This window comes from Pleurodeles waltl, chromosome 12 (assembly GCF_031143425.1).
Source record: "Pleurodeles waltl isolate 20211129_DDA chromosome 12, aPleWal1.hap1.20221129, whole genome shotgun sequence".
NCBI classification, from domain to species: domain Eukaryota; kingdom Metazoa; phylum Chordata; class Amphibia; order Caudata; family Salamandridae; genus Pleurodeles; species Pleurodeles waltl.
Window position 1 is genome coordinate 498,619,433 of NC_090451.1, and position 24,895 is coordinate 498,644,327.

General features: G+C 42.2%; 1 protein-coding gene across 3 annotated transcripts in view; it reads right to left on the bottom strand.

The window, feature by feature from the left end:
- The window catches only part of ESRP2 (epithelial splicing regulatory protein 2), a 99,768-nt gene that overhangs the window by 69,098 nt on the left and 5,775 nt on the right, over window positions 1-24,895 (bottom strand). The window contains exon 1 of one of the 3 annotated variants that reach the window (XM_069217228.1): window positions 2,188-2,214. The exons of the other annotated variants lie outside the window; for them this stretch is intronic. Within the exon in view, the coding sequence (XP_069073329.1) occupies window positions 2,188-2,199 (12 nt within the window). The 5' untranslated portion in view covers window positions 2,200-2,214. Of the gene's footprint in view, window positions 1-2,187; window positions 2,215-24,895 lie in introns of those variants that run through there. 3 annotated transcript variants of the gene reach the window in all.

The window sequence follows — 24,895 nt, forward strand, 5'->3', positions numbered from 1 at the left end:
ATTTTTTTTTCTTGCTATTGCTTGGCACCTTTGAAACAAAAATTCAGTGACTCTCGCTAGGTTCATTTTAAGCCTGGTAGCTGTACAAAATGAAGTACAAAGCTTTCTTCAGCCGGTCTCACTTCCTCAGCATTATCTAGAAAATACAGACTAGTAGTTCAACAACCCAACATCTTCCGCTATGTGCTGTACTCTTGGTTTATTCTTTCCGATCCGTTAACTATCCAAAACCTTCTTTCTACTCGAGATAGAGATAGAGATAGAGATAGAGATAGAGATAGAGATAGAGATAGAGATAGAGATAGAGATAGAGATAGAGATAGAGATAGAGATAGAGATAGAGATAGAGATAGAGATAGAGATAGAGATAGAGATAGAGATAGAGATAGAGATAGAGATAGAGATAGAGATAGAGATAGAGATAGAGATAGAGATAGAGATAGAGATAGAGATAGAGATAGAGATAGAGATAGAGATAGAGATAGAGATAGAGATATATATATATTTTTTTTTTATTTTATTTTTTTTATTCTAATTCTAAAAATTCTTCTTAAAAAGGCCACTGGGTGATCAAGCAGAGTTCTTCGGGTACACCACAGAATTCTTCATATAGTCTCCACTGACCTGGTCTTAACCACTGTGTGCCTACAGCCGCCTGCCAGGTAATTCTGACACAAAGTTCCACCTAATACTTCAGTCATGGTAGGAACAAGCCCTGTTAAGAGATTTCCAAAAATGATCGGTGAGGCACACACAGACTTAGCGATGCAATAAGGCTATGCACATAAAACTTCAAGGAGTTGTCTCTTCTGCACCGCTTAGGACACCCAAGAAGAATCAGAGCGAATCAGGACCACGTGAGGCTGTAGAGCATGTAGTTCAAAACACGGAGTTAATTAACTAAACTGTTATGCTATGGGATGGATGCTTTAGATGTGGGTCAATGTGGAACGGGGATTGGAAAGGTTGCCATACATCCATTTAGCGAAGACGTGTATATTCTCTGTAAGGTCAACTTCACCTGTTCACATAAATGTCTTAACAGCCCAAGCAAGAGAAATAAATGCAGCCTTCTGGCTGAATCAAGATGAAATGTCAAACAGACACGAACGCCCAGGAAAGGGGCTACATTAAATGTTTGTCAAACCAACATCGATGGCACTAAATAAAAATAAAATATGGTTCCCCTAGGTAATTTTTGGTGCACAGCTAGTGCAATTTAACTATCTCAAATCTGGCCCCTGTAGAATCACAAACTGGTGGACACCACTTAAACGCGTCAAGGCCCAACTATGAGCTACAGACCTTTAAAAGCAAAGCAAAGCCTGCCACAGAAAGAGGCACGTGTATTCTCTTTCGCATTACACTCTACCGCGATGGCTAGTTGAAATTGCTAAAATGTCCCCCTCCTTCTCCAAGGACAAGCGGTCATCAGAACTGTGATCTTTAGCATTGCCTCTATTGATTCGAACGCACGGCAGGGCCGTGTTTACTCAACAGTTTCATTGTTTGCCGTGCGAGTGGAGACAGCCTGGCAGAAGCAATCACAGGGGGAGGGAAGGGAGGCGGCGCTGGTTCAAGTGTTCCTCGACAAAACCAAAACTACGTTTGGAAGCGGCAAGTGCAACGGGGGCGGCAGGGACACGTGCACAACACACTAATCTTAACTCACACGACAGAGAGCTCACAAAATGGAGCAGCTTTGTCAAAAAAGTGCATTTTTGATCAATCGTTTACTCTTTCCCGCATTCAACGTTTGGTCTGGCGTGTTTTTTTCCTATCTCCATGGTTGCAAGGTCATCAAAGAGGGGAAACATGCACCCACCGCTCTCTCCCTTGGAATGCTGGGAAAGGAGGCAAACGACCCCAGCGTGAATAATTTAGGCAGGGGTTTTAATCAGTCACTTTTAGAGCACCAAAGCAAAAATGATAAAATGCTTACACAAAAAAAGTATAAAAAACGCCAATTTTAATGAAAAAGGAACGTACAAAATATCTAATCGGAAATGTATTTGTATAACAAGCCACACTGTACCACTACAACCACGCGGTTCCACTAGATGAACAAAAGCAGAATCTGACTTTCCAATCCAATAAGCACAGCATAGTACAGTTTATCTGCACTCAGTAAGTAACCCTAGGGCCACGAACTCTGACAGGCATAATCCCCTCCCCACCCTCAATTACCTGCACAACCATCCCGACGCCAGTCCACAGCCGCCTGGATCTACTGGTCTGTCTTGCTAGCGAGCACCGGGGCAGTTAATCACTCGCAGAAGCAGTCCGCATTGCAGTTCACTACAAACTGCTTGACTTCAAGAACAGGGGTGGCTACAATGGGGTCTTCGGAGGTGCACGTGTACTGCAAAGTGCTTAAGATAATTCACGTTTAGCATCTCCCTTTCCCGCAGACAATGTGCCAATCCCAGCTCTCCACCGTGCATCACGCCCAAAACATCTCGCAGAGCGAAGGGACATTTTTAAATGAAACGAAGCTCTGAAGTGTCTCCAACTCAATAAGCGAATTGCTCACCCAGTCAAGGTATGTGTGCTCCGAATTTAAAATAGGACAAACAACGCTCAGGGTCATTGCTTGGTCAGTAGGATTGGGGCTTTGAGCTTCAGATTTCCCAACAATCACGCTGGCATAGAATGTTAACATGCATTATACAACAAGCAGGGCGGATGCGAGGGGCTTAGGAGGCAGTGGAAAGTGAGAGAAATGCGGATTGGTAGGAGTACTGAGAGAAAACAGTAATTTGCAAAATAAGTAACGTTTTTGAAGACTGTCAAAACATAGTGCTTTTTTGTCTGTGTGTGTAAAACAAAATCCTGGTGAAATCCGACAGACACCTCAGTATACCTGACTGCAAGCACATGCACCCAACTATTTAGTAGAAAATACATTTATTAGGGTACCTTCCAACAATAAAACTTGAATTGGGAAGAAAACATTCTTTCTCGCAGCCCTTCTTCATGAACTTTACTGAACTCAATACAATTGGATGCCCTAAAAACGTATTCTAATAGTGGGACCTTACCATATACTAGTAGTGTATTTATTAGGGTAGTGTAACACCTCAAACACCCGCGCCACCCCCCACAGCTATACCCCAGACAATGCTACAAGTTCTAGGACATATATATTAAAAATAAAAACAATCCAAACTACTTACAAGAAATCAAATTAAGCGCTCCACGGACCGAGGCTGCAGAAAAGGAACCTTTAGGAGATACAGGGCAGCACAGGGTTCTACACAGCCTTTGTTAAAAAAAACTATTCAATTTTAATTGCCTAGGTAACCATTGGGAGATCTAGATCTCAATAGAATTGTGGTAGTAAACCTCTTTAATAAAGATCTTGCCACTGCTCAAATGTACCCCATCACAAAAGTTGTTTTTAAAACAAAAACATTAAATAAACAAAGTACTAGGATGCAATTAAAATAGGTTATTTTCTCAATGCAGTTTTAGCAGATAAAATATTTCCCGCAATTGTGTTATGAAAACGTTTATAGCATCCAAAAATCACATAGTATGCATAACCCAGGTCTCTTGATCGTGAAGGCCTGCTTAGTGCTCCATAAATATGGTAATGTCACCTAACCAAGTCAGTCCAATCGGACTTCTAGTAGCAAAACCAAAAAGCTACAACTCATATGCTTGATGAAAAAAAAAAAAAAATACATGAAAAGTATCTAAATGAAATACATTAATCTTAACATCAGAAGATGTTTGGTTAGGGCAGTCTAAACACATTGGTTTCTTGTGATATTTCCTTTAGTCAAAGAGTTAAAGGGATGGGGTGCGAGAATTACCTTGTCTCCACTGTGACATAACTATTCTATTAATAAATTAAGTTACATACTTTTTGCATAGGTATGAGATATTTCAATAAGTCTGAGTGCAATTAGTGGCTCTTGTATTTAGTTTAGTGTGCATATCAATATTTCTTGATCCCAGTGGACGAGTTAATGGTCTTCTGAGTCAATGTTACTGTGATCTCAGACCCTGCCTAAGAGTTTATGGACAGGCTCAGACTTTTCCCTCGAGAATGTTTACACCGACCTGTAGAGTCAGGTGTTGGGAAAGTGACTGCAGTGCACTGGTCCCATTACAAATCCAAGTCAGGGTAAACAAATCCATCCAAAATGGATCACACATCTATTTGCACCAGAAGACTCAATTAACAGCTGATTGGCACTAGTGGCTATGAACTCACTACCATCAGCATCTATGAAGTAGTAAACATCTCAGTAATCCAACAGCCTATGACAGAATTGAAAAATACAGCCTTCCAGGCCACACCTATGTCAACCAATTAGTGCCCTCTGTTGCCACTGACCAAAACTATTCTAAGGAAAGAAACTGAAGGTTTGAATACATCTTTGAGGTGGTCTAATACTCATCCAATTTATTCAGAAGTAAATGAGCGTTGGAACAGATTTTCTTCCACAGCATTTCAGCTGACCAGTTTAACATGTTGGTGGAACACTTACAAACAGATGGTCTTTAGGAGCATGGGTTTGGAAAAGGGGATCAAGTCATCAGGGAAACAAAGATCAGTCCAGAGGGAAATTCTTACCCCACGTGTTGCTTAAATTGACGGAGATTCACTAAAATGCCAGGGCGAGTGGAAATGGAAGTGACATCGCTCATACTTTTGTAGTGTGGTTGGTTTTCCGTATACTTTGCGCGGTAGCTTCAGGCATTAGGCCTTCGTGCACTTTGCCCTGGATGTATTTTTATTCATTTGCTTGCAGGTTAGAGCCTCTGTGCACTTTGCTCTAAATGCTTTTTTTATTGGGTTTCGTACTGTTATTTTTCAAATAGCCAGTTCTACGTTTTTGTTTTTTATTCATATCACACTGTTTAGCCTAACTTCAGCACTGGAGTTCTCAATAACACATTCTTGCTCACTCTGTGCTTCAGTCAAGGATACAGTCTGGTACATTGCCGATAGACGTGGTAGGAGTTTAGACTGGGCATTCCTGCGTAGGGACATTTTGTGATCACGCTGACATGTTAGTTATAAAATAACTTCCTTGTCCCAATACACGAGAGGGGGAGATTCCGACCAGGGAACCACAACTAGATGCTGACTGCCTCATTGCAGATTCTGAACCAAGATCACAGGCCTTTGCTCAGGTATGAGGGCTGATGTCACCCCAGTGATACAGATAGGCAAGCTAGAAGCTTAACATGCTGTGCTCTAAATAGAGCAAGCAGAGGAAGAGTAGAAACTATTAGGCATTATGATAGCCTTGTTCTTATGTTTTACTCTCCTGGTGACTATTTCAATCCTACTGTGTTGTATTGTTCTGGTTATTGCGGCTCACGCCTTAATATCTAAAATACAGTCATTTTATTAAAACATTATATAAAACTTATACTGCCTTTGTCATTTGTATATGAGATCATATTGAAAATGTTAGAGTTGGTTTGGATCTGAGTGACCACGACTTCCCTGAGAAGTTCCAAAGATGTCATGCGCTCGGCTGCCCAATCATCTCTTCCCTTTGGGAGAAATGAGGCAATGCTAGTTAGCCGGAGCAAGAACCGGATTTAGGGTGACAGTTCTTTACACGTGGGTCAGACTCAGTCTCCCACACAGTTACCGATCCTGCTGCCTAGAAATCCAGTAGTCTCATTTAGGATAATGAGAGCCCACGCGACACTTATCTGCCAATAATATTACAAGGTAATTCCACTCCATATCCCCTCCCACAAGTAATCCATCAACATCCTAATATTTGCTATAATATAGTCAGCGGAAATCAATATGAACACCAAAAAAAAATAGTAAACTGGGTTCCTGGTGCCTGGCTTACTTTGTTCCTAATGTTGTGACCACAAAACTGGAGGTAGAAATACCAGTGCCACAGATACCAATGGGAAAAAAAAAACCAAAACACACAGGGTTAGACCTTGCCTATGCTTAAATCAATGTTTGTGACTGTTTGGTAAGTCTTTAATAAATATTAATTTGCCAGATAAATACTTTAGATTTTGGATCTCATTTCAGGAAATTGAGACTATAAGCATTATCCCCAAACCACATAAACAGGAGATGCCTAGGATGGCAGAAGCCCTGTACAACGTCTCTTCAATAAAATGCCTCAATGTAAGTTTTATTACCCAACTCAGTGAAAATACTGGTCCTGAAGACTATGTTCACATGCCACTTGATTGTTGCATAACCTGAAGGTACGAGAAGAGGTTCCCTAATCACAAGAGACATCCAGATCAATTCATGGGGAAAACAGGAGCAGGGTAGTTATGATACTACACCTTTATTTTCACTATCCAAAAAGTTCACCTGGGGTATTTTGTATAGTGATCTCAATCTTTCTGATGGAGACAGCAGCGACTGAAGAAGCATTCATCCGAAATGCTAACTGGACAGAACTGGAAAATATTCCCTGTATTTTACAAAGACTAAGGAAGAGTGTCCACCCACTTGACATTTTTGGGATGGCAGACAGGACTCCAAAAAATAATAATTTAGGAATGTTTATATTTTGTTGTGGCAATACTTTATACAAGGGCAAGAATCCACAACCAAGTGATATGGTAAAGTAAGTATTTCTCAATACACCCCGACGTTTCAAGCAAGTTGGAGTTTGTCAGCACTGTTGCCTGTTATTTTTTTCTACCAGCATTAGCGAAGATCAAAAACAAATCTGCTTCTGCAACAGGACTCCATGTTTCAAATCATGTGCCGTGCAGGATTCTCTTTTTTTTTTTTTAAGAGAGGCATGGCATAGTCTATTCAGCTGCGGGGCACTTTTCAAATCACTGAACATGCACTCAGTGTTCTGCTTTAATTAAATTATGCAATACTAATCCATATTTAATTCAATTTAAAAGGTGCTCAATTTATATCCAAACATTTGAATCTACAATATTTATTCATATTGATAGATTTTAATTGTAGCATTCTTTATTCTGTCTCTTGTCTACCTTGTAGTCATGTACTTCAATTTCCTTTAAAACTCCTTAATTTGTCAAATCCAGACTGTATATATTTGCTTGTGTCCTAAACGCATTTCAATCATTATGGGGGATTTTTGAAGAGATGTGACTATCTTTTTCAACCTATGCTTTTGAATGTCACCATAGGTGTTATTTAAAGAATGAAAAAAGATAACAAAAAGCCAACCACAGCAAACATACCCGCATCAAGTTCAAGCCACAAAGTGAAACTCTATTAACCAGACTACCAGCCTCAAAGTAATCAGTGATGCTTATTAAGTTAGCTATACTTTCTGAAACCAAAATATATTCACGCTGTTCCTTACAAGAGTCGTCACTCTAGGCAGTGAAAGTCTCCATTTCTTGTTCAGGTGCAAATGAAATTAACTGGACCTTGGTAGCATGGTGCTAAACGTTTACATGGTCATGAAAGCCAGAACACTCTAAGAGACTGCTTTCTTCAAGATCTACATTTTCAATTTCCAGAGGAAATCTAAGATTTTTGACATATCTTTTAAAACAACTTGACAAGTTTACGTTTTATAGGAAAGGACTGGTGTAACAAATTGATGACTCCATACATGGATTTTGATAAACATCCAGCAAGCATAATTAAAATAGGAAATGGGACAAGTGTTACTCATCGATTTGCTGAACAGCAGAAGTGCTATATTAAAATGCATTTTAAAAAGTTTGAACATTAACATCTAATCACTTTGGTATAGATGCTTGCACAGAAATCAAAAATGCTACTGGCCATTCTAAACATAAGCAGCTAATTCCAGGAGCAAGTGGCCAGTTGAGGAAAGGGGTCTGGTAGGCTGATCAGGTCAAATAAATTAATTTACATGTAGGTGGGCCAAACCCAACATATGTTCCATGTACTAACTGCAGAACTTGAATATTTTGTGGACAGCAAACAAAAGCAACAATAAATGCACCAGTGAAATGTGCTTAATGAGGAATACCATAATCATCCTTATACAAAGCATGGTTGCACATATTCGGATAAACCTACTTAAAGATCACTTCAATAGTATTGCCCAGATGGCGCAAAAGCTAGGACAGCTTCAACTCTCAAAGGAAAAGCATGCAATGGGGAAATATTTACTAATCATTTAAAAGATCAGACCCCCCACTAACAAGTTTGATCTCATAATAACTGGGTTCACAACCTCTCTAGAAGGTTCTATGCAGACACCCAAGCTAACTTCAGCTTGATGGAATGATCTTACAATATATCAAAAAGCAGAAACACAGTTATAGTTCGATTTTGTTTCAAGAGATTCCTGCCCATCAACTTTTGAAAAGCTAGAACACCACAGTGTAAATTCTAAGCTTTTGTATTCAAAGAATTACTCAGTCTAATCTACCAAAATGCCCAGTGGAACATCACAAGATCTGATACGGTTTTTCAACTGGTAAAGAAGAATTACAGTTAAGGTAGAGACTTTGTTTAACCCAAGAGAGAATTCAATTTGGAGGGGAATTTCTTTCAGAGCAACTATGATAGCAGTCCTTAAGGTATTGTGCTTCCATGAAGGCTGTGTTCAGATTCCAAAGCCTGAATAGACATTTTAAAAGATCATATGATTAATTGCATCAAAGGCTATGGTTGAATTTAAAATGACCACTGCCATCATATCACCTATGTCTGCAAGCCACCTCAGGACGATAAGGACAGATTCTGCACCTCACCTAGGCTTAAAATGCCTGATGGGAATGAAGATGGTGAGGTGACTATGTATTCCTGCAGCTAGGCAATTTCTTCCTCTTTGTGCTAGATAGGATGAATTAAATAAATGGCAGTAAATGTCGCCACAGGCTCTTTGAAATCTGCAGAGCTTACCTCCCTCAGATTGAGTTGACAAGAGCTGTAATGCCGTAATTAAGGAGAAATTACAAAGCTGCAAATGATAGGGTCACTTTATGGTTTAAAAGAGTTAAAATGTGTTGAGAAGTGGATCACCCAGTAGTCTGGGATCCGCTTTTAACAGACCTTTCATCTATCTACAAAAGTGTTAACTGCTGGAATTCCAGAGAACAAACATCACCCTGACAGCATGTCACTTCAGCAAAAATTACAGTGAAGGTTACAGCCACAGCCAGTCTATCCCGCTCGACCGGGCTAGCCACATGACAAATGTTTTAAGATGGAGGGTTAAAGGCTACTAGATTATATGTACATTCCATTTCTTTTTCAAAGCATGAATTTTAGGCTAGCTAGCAATGGTGAACGTGATTGGACATGTTCTTTAGGGATGAATATGAGTTAGTTGCCCAGGAACTAACATATGTAATATAGTACAAATCAGCTGGCTGAGCTCTGACAAGGCAATACACCCCTGAGGCTTCAGAGCAGTTTGCATTTACAAACTAACTGGTTGTCTAGGACAAGCTCTTCCCCTACAAAGCCAAAATGATTATCATGAGCTTAAGGCGCTTTATTACAATCCTGGAGCTTTGAGGAGGAACGAGAGAGAGCAACCTGAAAGTCTATATTTAAGGATGAAGAGTACCTGCACCCCTAACCATTCTTAGAAGTGGATCATATAACAGCCCAATAGTGATTTAAATGGGACAGGACATACAGCAGTCTAGTAACTGCAATGTTTGTTTATGTGTCATCCCTAATGTTAAAAACTCAAGGAGGAGGATGAGAATGGTTAGCTTGACAATTAGATTAACTAGTGACTCAGTGGCAGAGATAAGTACTAAGAGGAAAGCTTTAGTAAAAAGAAAGCGTGAGCAAGTTATATTCAAATGAATCTGCATCATCCCACAGACAAGATCTTGAGGAAGCAGGAAAAGGGTAACTGTGAAGGCTTCTTTTAAGAAAAGAGCATGGCCACGGCCTGGCCACTTGTGATGTTTAAGTAAAGCTCTGTAAACATGAAGAACTATATCAAGTATCTGTGCAGCAGTATCATCTGATAGTTGGGTCTTTGTTATATTAAGAGGATCATTGATCAGGTTTAAATTATTTCATGCTTATACACTCAGGATTTAAATTCCCATCTTTATATTCTCACTAATTAAGCACTCTTTGCTGCTTCATAAACAGTGCTACGTTAGTCTTTTCATAATCAGGTTTAAATTCCATGGAGATGCAGTCTAGAGCAATAGAACTTGAGCAATCAAGGGCAAAATAATTAAATTCTAAACATGCCTCAGTTTTTGGTGCACTGTGGCATCAATCAAATATTCAAGACACTAGAGGACAAGGAGTTGTACTACTGAATTCTGAATATGAAGAACAGTATAGCCTAATGCATAATTATCTGGCCTGTTAGACTTGAAAAAGGGCTTGCGTTTTCTGCAGCAGCTGTCCCATTTTATGGCTTGCAAAAAATGATATATCAATATTAACCAATGAAGAATTCGATGTGGTCATTGTGAGTGTAATAAATATCCATACACATCACCCCCCAAAAAAAATATATATCTATGCAGCCATCTCATTCAAGTGATTCAAAAATTGCTTGTATTAACTTTTGGAGAGCCGTTTATAATGGAGTCATAATAGAAAAGAGAAAGAAAATGTCCTTGAACCTCACTATTTTGGAGCCCCCTAGATGGCACCTTGCGTCCCAAAATAGAGAATTCAAAGCATTGACACATTTGTTGAGGTCTAATCCTTTCTAAAGGCATTTCAAGGGAATGGTCATCTCCAGTTAGTAAGTGGTTACACTTCCCTGCACTTCAGCAACGGTGAAGATCCTTGACTTCCAACAAGCAACGCCAGGATGTAAACGCATATTAAGACTACACAACCACTTCAAATCGTGTCCCAAAATAATAAAACTATTTACAGAGGCTCTCGCCCTTCAGATCTGTGCTTATGTAGTCACTGCAGGTTTGCTGAGTAATGCTATAATCAAAGCTTTCTTACTAAATAAGCCACAACATGTACAAATGGGTGGGGCCTCATTAACTTGTAGGCAGTTCCTAAAATCATAAGGAACATTATGATGAAACAAGCAACACCACCCTAAGACATGTACCACAGGACACTGAAAAAAAAAAAAAAAAAAAAAGTATTGCTTGCCAAGTAATTGAAAGGGTACTGCAGTGATCTGCTGAGAATTGGCATGCAGGGTGCAGCAACCTCTCCCTCTAAAAAAGGTGTGCCCTGTTAAGCACAATTTGTTTTTTAGAACTGTGGTATAGCTCCCGAAGCAAACTGAATGATCTAAAGCAAAGGATAGACAGGAATTACCAGTTCTCTTGAAATCCTGTTCCTGGAACTGGGAACAATCCAGAACACGCAGCAACTCCTTTGCTCAAAATTCCTGAATAAAACAGGTTCTGATATCACCATAAAGGACAGATAATCTCTATATTGGGTATAGCATTTCAATCCGATCCAGACATTAGCAGTCATAGTATTCCTAGCTTTTTTCAGCAGTCTGTGCAGCTACTAAAAAATATTTCCGACAGCAACAGAGATTACGGCCCTACATCTCAGAAAAAAACAAAACACTGTATTGAGTGCAAAACACAATCTATAAAATAGATTTATGAAAATACGTAACCATAAAAAGGTATATAGGCATATATTTGTTTAAAAAACAAAAACAAAAAAAACAAAAAAAACAAAAACTGATGTTCTACTCTCCCTAGAAAGTACATTCTGGGTTCATGGTCCGTATTATGGATCTCTAAAGCTGAATAAAAAAGGAAAAAAACATTTTTAAAATCCTCTCTGCCGAGACTGCATTGCATTGCGGCTAAGACACGGAGGTCTGTAATGAGACAAGTGTTAGCACGCATGATGGAACTCCTTCTTCGACGGTATTATTAGACCCTTTGGTGAAAATCAGTGCAGCATTTTTGGTTACACTCTTTATACCCCATGCCCCAGCCATGTTACACTATTTTAAATCTTTAAACTATTTACCTTCAGTTTATGAGGTTTTTGGAGGTCTTTTCCTCAATGGCTTGCTTATCACCATTGGCCAGAGAGTGCATGAACAGTCATATAATGGCGATTGACTATTTGGGGAACCTCCCATTCTCGCATTTGACCTTGGGTTTTCAGCCCTTCCCCATTCACTCCCATACTTAAATATTTTTTTTACTGTAGTAAACATCTGGAACCTACACCTCTGCTTACATCATTCATGCCCTTCGTGCTTAAGTGCCTATGCCCTAGAATGAAAGGAAATACTATATTCAGAGTACTCAAACAAATCAGTAAGCAGCACTAGGTTGAGAAATTCTATGCTAAAAAGCAGGTGACATCTTGTAATATCACATCAGTTTGTCTTCGCCCATTATCTTCTTAAATAAATGACAGCTCATTTACTTAAAACTTCAGTGGGCTGGCTATTCAAAATTGGCACCTCGATCACTTCACCCACTAATCCTACAGAAACAAAATATTAAAATTGCCACCCCAAATTCATCAAATATCAGCTAACTGGGAGTTTAAAAAGCACTGTTACAAATACAAGTGATAATTTCCTCAAACGTACTCAAGATTGCTTTAATTTCACTTTTTTTTTTTTTTTTTTTTTTTTTTAAAGGTGTGCTGGCCCTACTCCTTAGTGAGAAACAATGCTCCTGCTTTCAAAACAGACGAGTTTTTGACTCTATAACTAATACATCTTGTTTACTTATTCAACTTTTTCCCCCTCACATTTTGCTATTTTTTCAAAAGTTTTAAAAATGTTGATTTCACCCACTTCAGAACTGTGTTGGAGACACATTATTGAAAAGGTGCTTAACAATAAGAACATAAAGAAACATCTGCATAAGAGCACACTACTTATAACACGGAAACGCAGAACATGCCACTGCAACCTCATGCTACTCTTCCCCGAATCGTAAAAGTGATTTTTTGATGTATAAGTTTTCCAAGAAAAGATCTGCAAGTACCCTCACCTTATTCGGTGCTACAGTTGTGGTAGTGTTCTACTGACTTTTAAATAAAGATTAAAAAACAAAGTGAAGCGGTGCCTGCCACCGGCTCTGCCAACTGCCTGGGTTGCCAGCAATAGAATAGCAAGAATGCCATGGGCCCTGGGGCAAGGACCAAACCCACTGACTGATGTTAGAGTAGTTAAGTATAGCTACTATTGGAGGGTCAAGGGTCATCTAAGGGGCCCTGGGCCACGGTGCACTGCTGCGCCAATGGTTAGCTACGCTCCCGAGCGCCAAATACAAAAGCTGCCTAGGTTCTAGGGGGTGTGGGGGTGAAAACTGCGTGCTTTCCTTTTAATAAATGAAATTTAAAAACAATCGTGAAGTTATGCAAAATACAAATCTGGCATTTAGCACTTTATTTTAGCGAGAATACAGCCTCTTGTCCATTAGTACGCAATTCATAAAAAAAAAAAAAAAAAAGCCACCAAACATCCACGGTGGCTTTGTTCGAGCATGTTGCACCCACACTCACACGGCAGATCTTTTACCTGAAACGGACTGCAAATTCTGCAACGTGGCATAATGACAATTTAGCTAAACAAGCACTGAACGTGAAATGAAAAAATTTACACTTGAATAATCCAGCGTAACCAAAAGATCTTAACCATGGCCTGCTTTGTTTTCCTCTTTTTACCCCACACCACCTTACACTTCGCCTCACTTTTTTTCTCATTTCCTTCAGTGTTTCCCCAGTTTTCTTTCTCTCTCTCTCTGATGCTCTAAATAAATGTCCGATTATGAAAAATAAGCTACAGTCCACATAAATGGGTGCTGGAGATAAATGGGGGGGGGGGGGGGGGGGGGGGATGAAGACAAGAGCCATGCCCTAAAAGGGGGTAGAGGGACTACCGCACAGTCTCCTGCTGTTTGTAGTGCGAGAAAATAATTCTGCGACTTAGGGCTGAAACAAAGACTGGGTCAAATAATAAGGCAGGCATTGCTTTGTTGGGGGGGGGGGGGGGAGGAGGGGGGGGGGTAGCCCATCAGTGAAACAAGGACACTCGCAAGGCCCTGCAGCAAGGATTCACTTTGTACCTCAAAGGTGAAAAGCTGCCTTAGCCAACTCTCATGGATTGACCGGAGTATTAACATGAAGGTTGCGCATCGTGCATTCAAAGAAGTGTTGTTTTCAGTTTTCTGTTTCTGTAGTGATGGTTCGGACTGAAAACAGAGGCAACGCACGCGCTGGAAAGCAGCCGCACAGGTGGAAGAAAGGAATGCGCCCCTCCCCCTCCGGGCCGCTCCATCTGCATGGGGGACTCCGCTGGTTATGCCACGTTTCTGCCCCCTCAGCGATCTACATTGTTTCCCTGCTCGCTTATCTGACATTGCGAAGCAGGTGAGGCGGGTAATTTGACCATATAATAACATACTGGCTTCACCCGGCTGGTTCAACTGTTTGGACATAAACAGGGGTTAAAAGAACCCGCGATAAACAGCGGCCTCGCGCGGAATAACAAACGGGCTGCATGAGAAACTGTGGCACACTTTAGAGCACAGTCAAAGACGTGAACCGTGTACCTCGAATTCTTAGAGTTTCTGCCACACGGCAGACACAGGCGCCCTTTGGTAGATTGTTTAAAATATACAAACATAAAATTCATGTTCAGGAGGGTCAAAAGCTAACCCGCAGCCAGAAAATGAGGTACTAAAATTCTCCGGCGAACTTCAATAACCAATCATAGATCCCATAAATAAAAGAGCCACTTAGTTAATAAAAACCCTTGGTGGTCACACACAATATTGCAAATATTTTGTGAAATGCAACAAATAAGTAAAGCCAAAGGGGACATGCTATGCCAAAAGGCAACTGGTACATATGAGCTAAGTTACCGAAAGTTGGGACATAAAGCTTCATACAACTTTTCATAACAAAACCTTACTCACTAAAAACACCGAAGCGCTTAATGTTCAAGCTAAAATGAATCTCAATCCAAACAAAGCTTAAAAAAAAAAAAAAAAAAAAAAAAAAAAAAAAAAACACACACAGGATGTATATTTACTAAAAGAACTATAGGTATTGATGCGACAAACAAAATGGAGCCTTCCTAGGGCCTGGGAAGGATCAGTCACTGTTCACAACACCAAAAGAGACATACTCTGAATAACACGTCAGACTAGAGGCAGCTCCACTGTCACTTGCTCTGGGCGGTATCAAGCGACGAGCTTGACATCTCGGAGGCATGAGGCGAGCGGAAGGCTAAGAAACCACATGCTCTATCTAATGTAGAAAACAGTCTGTCTGTCTCGACGAAAGACCACGTGTGATCTTCTCACCTTTATTTTATAGCCTCTAGCCAGAGTAGGTTATGAAACTCCTTCTGGGGACCAACAAAACAAGTAGTCAACCAGACGGGAGCCTGGTGGCTCATTACATCCCTCCCCAAATTGGTTTTAAACCTTCATCCAGCCAAAAGGCACACCAAGTCCAGAGTCTCCTTTTGGCTGTGGATTTGGCTAGAGTCCCTGCTGCAGAGGAGGAGGGCAGTGAGCGTCCTGTACTTCTTGGTCATGGTCAGCTCTCTAGGCTCCACTGCTTTGCTCGAGTGCTGGTCTTCTAGATTCATGGACATTTGGTCCTTGTTCCTTAGGAGGCAGATCCCAGTTGTTGCCCTCCGGCCTAGAGTGGTCTTCTGGAACATCTGCGACTGGGACTTTACGTAAACACAATATGTTCCGGGTCACCTGCTTGATTTCTTTCTTTGCAGTGCTCATCGTACTGGCCACAGAAAGAACCATCAACACTCCAGGCCCTGAAAGGTGTCTGGAATTTCTATCCCGGTCTTCTGTCTCTGATGATAACCTGGTCCCCAGGGTTTAGTTGCTGTGTTGTCGCAAGTCAACTCCTGCTAGCCTATGCATTGTTTTGTCTCCTCAGGATTCTAAGGCGGAGGCACCCCTCTGAGGCAAGTGGGTATGGTGTAACGTCTCACTCAGTTCAACATGAGCGACCACAGGGCCTGATGGGTGCTGCAGTGTGGTGTTTCTCCGAGTTCTCTCAAAAACTGTAGCAAACTCAGTTCAGGGTCAATAGCTTCCAGTGTGGCAATCCAGAGGGTCCTACTTAGAGTGTGCATGAAGCGCTCAACTTCACCATTTGCTTGTGGCCCTTGTGAGGTGATACATCAATGCTTTATTCCAAGTCATTCCAATAACTCTTTGAATGCCATCCCTTTAAACGGTGGTCCATTGTCAGTCTTGATTTCTTCAAGGAATCCAAAACTTTCCAAATATCTTTTCCAATACCGGTGCCACATTTGTTAAAGTGGTGGATTCTATTATCTCCACAAATGGGTAGAGTATCTGTCTACCATCACCATGGTGAATCTTCCATCTGGGAAGCTCCTAAAGTCTAGGCTCACCTTGGACCAGGGTGTATCACACAGTTCTTTGGTTATGATGGGTGCAGAAGCTTTGAGTGTACTGGTCATTTTGCAGGCTGGGCATTGTCTCATGTAGTCATCCACCACGTCCTCAAGGTGGGGGAAACCCTACTTTGTCGTGCAGGCATGACCTAATCTTCGCCAAGCCCTAGAGTCCCCCGTGGGCTAGCATGGTCCCCCGTCATTGGAAGACAGGCCGTGATTACCAATCAGTGACCTCTCAGTATTAGAGGATCTTGGGTAATGCCAAGTTCGTGGCAGAATCTCCAGAGTTTAGCAAGCACCTCTGTCTGGGCCTGTCCCGTTATTGGCATCTTGAAGGAATCCTTCCCAGGACTCACCAGACAGGACCATCTTCACTTTTGCTAGTACTGTATCAGCGACTGTTCAGTAGGAGATTTCTTTCAGCTAGAGCATCTTTGGGCAGGCACCTTGTACCAGAGTTTGCATGTATCAGTGGATGAGTGATCCCCTGTTTGGTGTGGCATGTACTGCAACATGAAGTCCGCTGGGTTTTTGGTACCAGGTCAGTATATCACCTCCAAGCGAAGTGTTGTAGATGAATAGCCCATTGTTGTATGCATGGCGGGGGTGAAGTGCTGTGCTCCTAAACGGAGGGACCAAGGGCTCATGTTTGGTGACTACTCTAAATGGCTTCCCACAGAGGTAAGGGTGGAGTGTCCACAGCCCATCTGATCGCCAGGGATTCCCACTCAATCTGCGCATAACGCTTTTCAGTCCGTATTAGCACCTTGCTTGCGAATGCAAGTGGGGCCCTTTTGCCAAGCTCAATCTCCTGAGGATGACTCCAAGGCCTATAGGGCTGCTGTTCACTGTGAGCTCTGTTCTCTTCTTGGGGTCACAGTACACACTTCGTGTTTTACTCAATAGCGCTTCTTTGAGGGCTTGGAACTACTTTTCTCTGTGGCCCTACAGCCAGGGAGCATATACCGTTGTGAGATATCAGAGGGGTTCTTCAAGGGTGGCTGGGTTCGGTATGAATCAACAATAGGTGGCCATTCCCAGGAAGCTGTGCACCTCACTCACAGTCTTTGGTGCTGAAGCTCGCTTGATCGCCTGGGACTTTTGAGAGCCAACCTGCACTCCTTCCTGGCTGAAAGAAATAGTCCAAATCTCGATGCATATTTGGAAAAAAAGCATTACTCTTTGTGAGGGTTCAGCTGTGCTCCGCAAGGTGTCAGAGCTTGGCTTGTTGATGCCAAAAGGTGCTCCTCAGCAGCTGTGGAATGAATGAGGATGTAGTCATTCACATTCATGACGCCTGGTAATCCAGAGAGTTTTCCAGATTGGCACCCTAGAATACATCGGCTGCAGATGAGATGCCAAAAATCAGTCGCTTGTACATTTTGAACCTTATATGCATTGAGAAGGTGGGAATGTATCTACTCTCCTCAGCTAGGCATAACTGATGGTATCCAGCATTTAAGTCAAATTTGGAAAACCTTTGGGAGCTGTTCAGGTCAGCAATTGTGTCATCTCTGATCACGTTATATATCTTTCCCGCTTGATCACCTGGTTGGGGAGATGCATGTCTATATATAGGCATATTTTCCCTGGCTGTTTTGGCTTTTCCACAATTACCTTGGGAGACAACCCTGGTGTGGGTCATGTTGCTTTCTCCATCATGCCTTGGTCTTTCAGCTTGTCTTGTTCTACCAGTCGACGGAGTTGAAGAAGGATGCACCTGTATTGCAAAGCGGTGGGCTTCACAGATGTTAATATTTCACTTGATAGGTGAAGCCTTCTGGAATTCTTCAGTAGCCTGGGATACCTGGAATTGTTGTAGCAAATCATCAATTCAGAAAGCTCTCACACTTTACGCAAATGACACCAGTCCAAAATCCTCGGCCAGGTGGCTGCTGAGCAGTGCATCTGCTTCTTATTCACAATGTGGAAAGTGGCCTCGTATAATCTAATGTCTACCAACATTTGCCCTTTCAGCAGCAGAGGTGTGTGGCTCCCAAATGTAAATATCTTGAAGCTGGATTGCACTATTGGAGGGCCAAGTTGGAGGCAGCGATTTCATTGGACACCAATCACAGACTAGGTGCTGGTGTCAATAGCGCTTTCACCCGGGACCCTGCAATTGACAACACAGGTCAGCTGAGGTCTTTGGTGCCTTTCCAGGTAATTTGTGAACGAAATGAGGGATCCCTCCTCCTCATCAGGTGATTAGTCCTCGGGTGTGCACTTTCACCTAGACACCTTCTGATCTTGTTCAGGGTCTTCCAGCGATATGTACCTTTACAATTCTGGTGATTGTGTGCTTCCCTCGTGCCTCTTCCTCTGGCATCTTCCCGGCAGACAATCACAAAATGGTTCATTTTTTTCACATTTTGACCACTGCCACACTTGTACGGAGCAGTCTTTGGGGCTTGTTCTTCTAGCCCACAGTACATGCAGCGCAGCCCTTGTTTCAATGGGGATTGTCGTCAGTCTGCTTTTGGTATATTGTGTTTGCACTGCATCAGTCAGTTCCATCTTTATGGCAGGGCCTTTTTCTGGGACTTGAGTTATGGCATAATCCATCTCAGTCGCTCTGGCTATCGAGAAGTTGTGTGATCTGGTCAATATAAGGATGTCATCTAGGCTGATGTTTGGGGGACCCTCAGGATGAGGCCTCCAAGAGTCTTGTTGCGACAGCCCTGGATGATTTGTACTCCTATTTCTTTGGGCTAGACCTCCGCCGTACACATCCGGACTAGCTCTCTCAGCTGTGCATAGAATTGGTCTATTGATTCTCCCACTCGTTGGCGCACATGGCAGAGTTTAAATCTCAGCAAGTCAGAGTTTAGTTGCAGGTCGAAGTGAGCACTGAGCTGTCTTACTTTTGCACTATAGTAGTCTTCTGCACCGGTGTTGGGAAGGTGCCTGAAAAGTTTGTAGATTTCATCTCTGCCAAGAGACCGCAACAGCCCCATCTCATTCTCAGGTGACAATGTAGTTTTCTAGTCTTCCAATCCAGATTTTCCATTGCGGAGGGCTGTTGCTGGGTCAGCTAGCTCGTTGAACGGTGGCAATGCCCCTACCATGGTGTGCTATTGTGGAAATTGTGCAGAGGCTGCTGCAGTTGGTTGGTCATCCGCCGTGGTGGATGTGGCATGGGACATGCACATGGCCGGTTAGCACGTGGGTTTCAGTACACCACAGTGTTCCTGTCCACCTCCTTGCTGTTGTCTCCTTCACCCTACCTGGGACTGCAGGGACCAATTTGAGGGTGCTTTGCTGTACACAGGCTCCAAGGGTGAGCACTTTAATATTGTGTAGTCGGTGGGTGAGCAGGCACACAAACGCGCTCGGCATGGCAGAGTCAGCAAGGCCTGTAAGAGACGGTAGCATTCAGTTCACTCAATTGCTTTGGGGTGAGGTCAGGAATACTTCTGTGGCACTACAATGTTTATAGCAGCTGTTTTCTTCTGCATTAAGTATTTTACCCCCTTTGTTTTTGTCACCCCCTTTCAGGTGAGTGTTTCTTGCCAGTGCTGAATGCTGGGCAGTCAGCGTTTCCCTGCCATCAGATCAGGTGAGGCAGGCGGGGCCGGGCTGGTGCGTGCGCATTGCACGCAGTGTTCTCTGTAAGCCCTTGGGGCAAGGCCTGTGCTCTGCGGTGGGTCTTAAGGCTCCACTTCAGCTGGGAGGCCTGGCAGGAAGCACCAGGAGTGCATAAGGCATCTCACCAGCCGCAGTACAGATGCACAGGCAGGTGAAGAGGCTGGGGCAAGTGGTGAGTCTGGGGCAGTCCTGGCAGGATCAGGACCCTCCTGGCATCTTGCAAGAAGGTGGCACAGGCGAGGCACATAGGGTTCTTTACTACTGCGCTCAGTGAGCGCACACTATAGCAGTGAGGCACATGGGCAAAGACCCTGATCGCCATTGTGGCAGCCAAAGCAATGTTAGGGCTGAAGCATGCTAGTGGTGCAAACAGCTAACACATGCACACACAAACACACACACAGAAGTATAATTGGAACGAAAAACCAAGTGTGATCTCCTCACCTTTATTTTATAGCCACTGGCCAGAGGATCTGGTGAAATTCCTTCCAGGGACCAACAGAACAACTGGTCAACTAGACTGGATCCTGGCGGCTCATTGCAAAAGTCTCCTACCAGCCTCTTCACCTAGCCAGCAGCACAGAGCGTAGCACCACACCGTCTATATTAAACCCTTACAAGGCAAAGCCGAGCATGTTGGCATGTTTGCCTAAGACATTTAAACAGTTGTAAGGAAACAATTTCTTTAAATACAAGATATTCGTATACTTGTGACACACATTCTTGGGTTTCTACGCAGGGTTTTAAGAACAGATGTTTTTGATACCAATGTCACAGTCAACGGATTGTGAATAATCCATCTTCTAACAGGAATGAATTGGACTGCCAACCAGACTAGTGCTTCAAAACATACCAAAAGTAGGTTCCACTGACTAGGTGGCTGAAAAATACTGTTAAAACAAGTGGTTGTCATCCGTACACTACATTATAACCTTACTACATTTTAATGACAACAAACACCCAAATGGACAGTGAGCCCTTTTAAATGAGAGCATGGGGCGGTAAACCTTTACGCTACAGAGGAGCCATATCCCATTCAGGTCAGCTAAAGAATGTTTTAGCATATTTAGCACTAAAGAAAAAGGTAGTGCACCGCACACCTAGGTGGGTCCCTCAGTTCAAAAGATCACTTGTTTGAAAAACTAAAAAGGGAGTGTTCGTTCCTCATTGGAAAGTTTGTGTACACCCATCCTTTAGTCCCAAGCTTCAAAGATAATAGCACCTGCTTAAAGGCCCTCGTGAATATCAGTGCACCATGGAGGGCGCCCTGCTCAGACAGACACACCCCAATAAGGAGTCCTAATGTATGGTGGCATTGCAAATTAGAGATGAGAGGAAGCTGCAGTGAGCTTAGCAGTACCAGAAGCAAACCCATGGATGCTGGAGAGAATGAAAAGAAGGGTTCCTTCAATGTAATTCAGTGTTAAGTGGCAAAGGACCACGTGATAGCAAAGGCTACCTTTTGTTTTAAGGGGATGCTTAAACCTGGGAGTTGGTGTGTCAATGTGCAGTGTTTCGGTAAGTTAGCAGATGTGGTGTTTAGTCCCTGCAGGGCTGCCAAGAGGAGCTCATCCATACCCACAAACTGAGGCAGCTTCTCAGCAATGCAGGGCTGCCAAGAGGAGCTCATCCACACCCACAAAAGGAGGCAGCTTCTCAGCCACGCACAACCATTGATTTGCCAGTTGTTGTAGAAATTCATATTCCCACCCCCCCACCCCCCATGTAGTGTTTGCCACGCTTATGCAGCTGTGACAACAGAATGTCCAAAACAGAAGGAAAGCCAAGCACACCCAATTAAATCCCAATTTTCCTAGCTGACTTTGTGCTGAATGGGCTGGTCTTCGAGTCTGTTGCCTTGGTCGTGTAACGCTTCACCCAGGAATTAGAATCCTTGGTCATGGAAAACGTGAATGTTCAGTTTTACTATTCTTTGAGCAAGGAACTGTTCTTCCCCATAGGTTACTAATTCGCAATTTCTCATTTTATTGCACAGCAAACAAATGTGTATTTGTTTGCAAAGTGTTACAAGTTTCACTTTGATTGGCAGCTAGTTTAAAAATACCTTAAATTAATATTCCTTACTGCTCCTCCTTAGCAAATATCAGCCTCCACAGTGAAGTGTGCAAATGTTTCTACTACTACCAAAAGGTGACAAGTCATGTTACTGGGGGACATCTATTAGTTGTACAATAAAAACATGCAAACACTCACTTCATAGATACGGAAAGAAGATACCATGGCAATATACTATGTGTCTGGAGAATCCTGCTGAGGAGCATTCATTTTAGTGTGCATCAAGCCGACACAGGACCCAAGGAAAGTTCACAACTGTTTTACTTCGGCAAACTGATGTTCACACCACATGGCAAATAGGCCAGACAAGGAGTAAAGTAGTAACACAGCTGGTGTCTAAATCTTCCATTACACCCTCCTTTCCAATTGTAAATAGTTTCACACATATGTTTGTGACACAGAATTCACCATAACCTAAGAACAGGGTGATACTTTTGGGGGTAAGGGGCTCTCAACGGAGGGCTGACAATCTTCCCTTTTAAATGTTTCTTTTTTTTTTTTTTAAACTATGGTGTCCACTGTTATGTGCATGGTTAAGCAACACGGACTTACGACAAGATAATATAATTTGCTCCAGATCAGTGGTCTTAACTTGGTGAGGGCCATAAACCCCACTAATAAAATTTAATAGCAGCAGATTAATTTATGTATAAATGCACATAAAAAGCAAAAAGCTAAAGTTTTCAAAAGGAATGGCCATAACTATTCGACTACCTCAACTGAAAGAACACTTGTATATGCCTACAAAAATGGATTAAAAAATTGAAAGATGCTAGAGTCTAGTATTTTGCATCACCTTTTACGGGGAAAACAAAAATAGTGCATTTTGAAATTCTCCAAGTTTCCTAATAATGTTTCACATTAGAAGAATTGTGTTTGTAAATTAAACAAAATACTCCATAGTTTGTGTAAACAAATCTTGTTTCTGTATTTGTGTGTAAATCATAGAAATTGCATAGGCGGGGGCTTCAGTACTGATTCACTGGGTGTCCACTGCAGTCAAAAGGTTAAAAACCATTGCTCCAGATCATTTGAAAATAAAGTGACTGTCTTTCAGAGCTCAGATGACAGCAGCCAGTTGGCCATGCGGCTCCCCCTCCTGGAGCCATGAATGGCCCTGGGGCCCGCCACCCTATGTCCCAAGGTGCCCCCTCAGGACATAGTGGTTGGCTTTCACTTGGCGGGAGCTTTAACAGCTCCTGCCAAGCAAACTAAGTCCACTCCCAGCAGACAGGAGCAGAAAAACTGCTGCTGGGAGTAGACTTTTTAATCTGTTTCCTGCCTACTGTCAAGCGGGCAGTAAAACAGATGAAACAATTGCTCCTACTTGCAGTATGCAGAAGTAATGAGACGGCGAGCAAATTCAGGATCTCCCTGCGCACTTCAAATATTAAACAAAATAAAAAATAACCCCACACACTCACACCGGCATTACCTCATGGCCCTTTGCCCACTGGTGGTGCAGAATGTTCACTATACATTCACCCAATAAGATAGTACTTACAAATTAGCCTGTAGAAAGTCATCCAGTTGGGTTGATAATTTTGGGCAAAGCTATGGACTATCATTGGATAAATAAGCAGAAGAGTATACATTCTGCCACCAATGTTCATGCCACAGAAATTAAACCTCAATGACAAGCACTTAGAAATATAAACAAAGCAGGTGCCCCAGTTGAAGCTCCTCTTCTCTAAAAAGGAAGATACATCCCAATTTATTGGGCTTATCCAAGGCAAAGCAAGGGTGCTTTGTCTGAAATTCCACATTGAAGGGAAAAAAAATAACAAATAAAAATTTGCTTTGGCAAACTCCTTCTGTGCACGACAAGAGGCAGTGCAGGACCCAAGGTTGGATGCATATTTAAAGGGGGGGGGGGGGGGGGCGGATTAATGCAAGGTAATTTAATGTTACTTAACGATAAATCATTCACAACATCTTCCATGGCATATAATACTAATAGAATAGTAGCTATGCTAATAGTTCGCACCTCCTATGTATGCATGTGAGAAGAATGTTAAATCTTTAGGAGTAGTTCTGCCAGGGGTGCCAAACCGGTACCGCACCCAACCACTTCAGGTGCAATCGTGTTGGTTGAGAACAACAGCATCAGTCAAACAGATATGTACTAGGGCACACCATGAGAGTCCAAAAAGTCCAATCCTTGATGTACTGAATCACTCAAAGCATGACAAGAGTGTGTAGTACGTCAGAAGGATTTTGTTCATCCAATATCATGTGAATCCAATCAAAGCAACAGCCAGTCCAATAACATAACAACCGACACGTGTTTCGTCAGAATGACTTTCGAGGCCAACGTATAAGTACTGAGCCAATTATACGAATTCTGGCAGTTTCCAATATCCTGCACAAAGCGAGTAGTGTCAATCGAGCATATGCCTGCCTGCACAACGCACTATGGACACCTTAGACTACGACTTATCATAGTTTTTGGACTCTCATGGGGTGCCCTGGTACATATCTGTTTGATCTTCCATGGCATCACTGATATTACCACTGCAACATTTGCAATAAAATTACTGATGTGAAAACTGAATGCAGGGGCACAAGTTATAGTTACTTTAACTAGAACAGATGACTCTCTATGTTTTTGAAGGTGTAAATTCAGAACCTAACTAGAATGTAATTATAGCCTTTACACACACATATACAAGTCTCTGTAAAAAAAACAGAGGAGGACAAGCTAGATACAAAAGTGAGACTAAAGGCTTTAGTCCTACTTTTTTAGCTCACCTGTCCCCGGTTATTGCTTCTCAAAATCTGGTGACCCTATCCTTCTAACCACTTTCTAGTCAGCCAGTTCCAGGTATTAAAAAAAAAAAAATGAATTCCAAGATAAATGCAATCTGCAACCACACCTATAACATTATGTGCAAAAAATATTTTGCGCTGTGTCGCAGAAGAAACCCAGGTGTTACAAAATCAAATACATTACTTTGCAG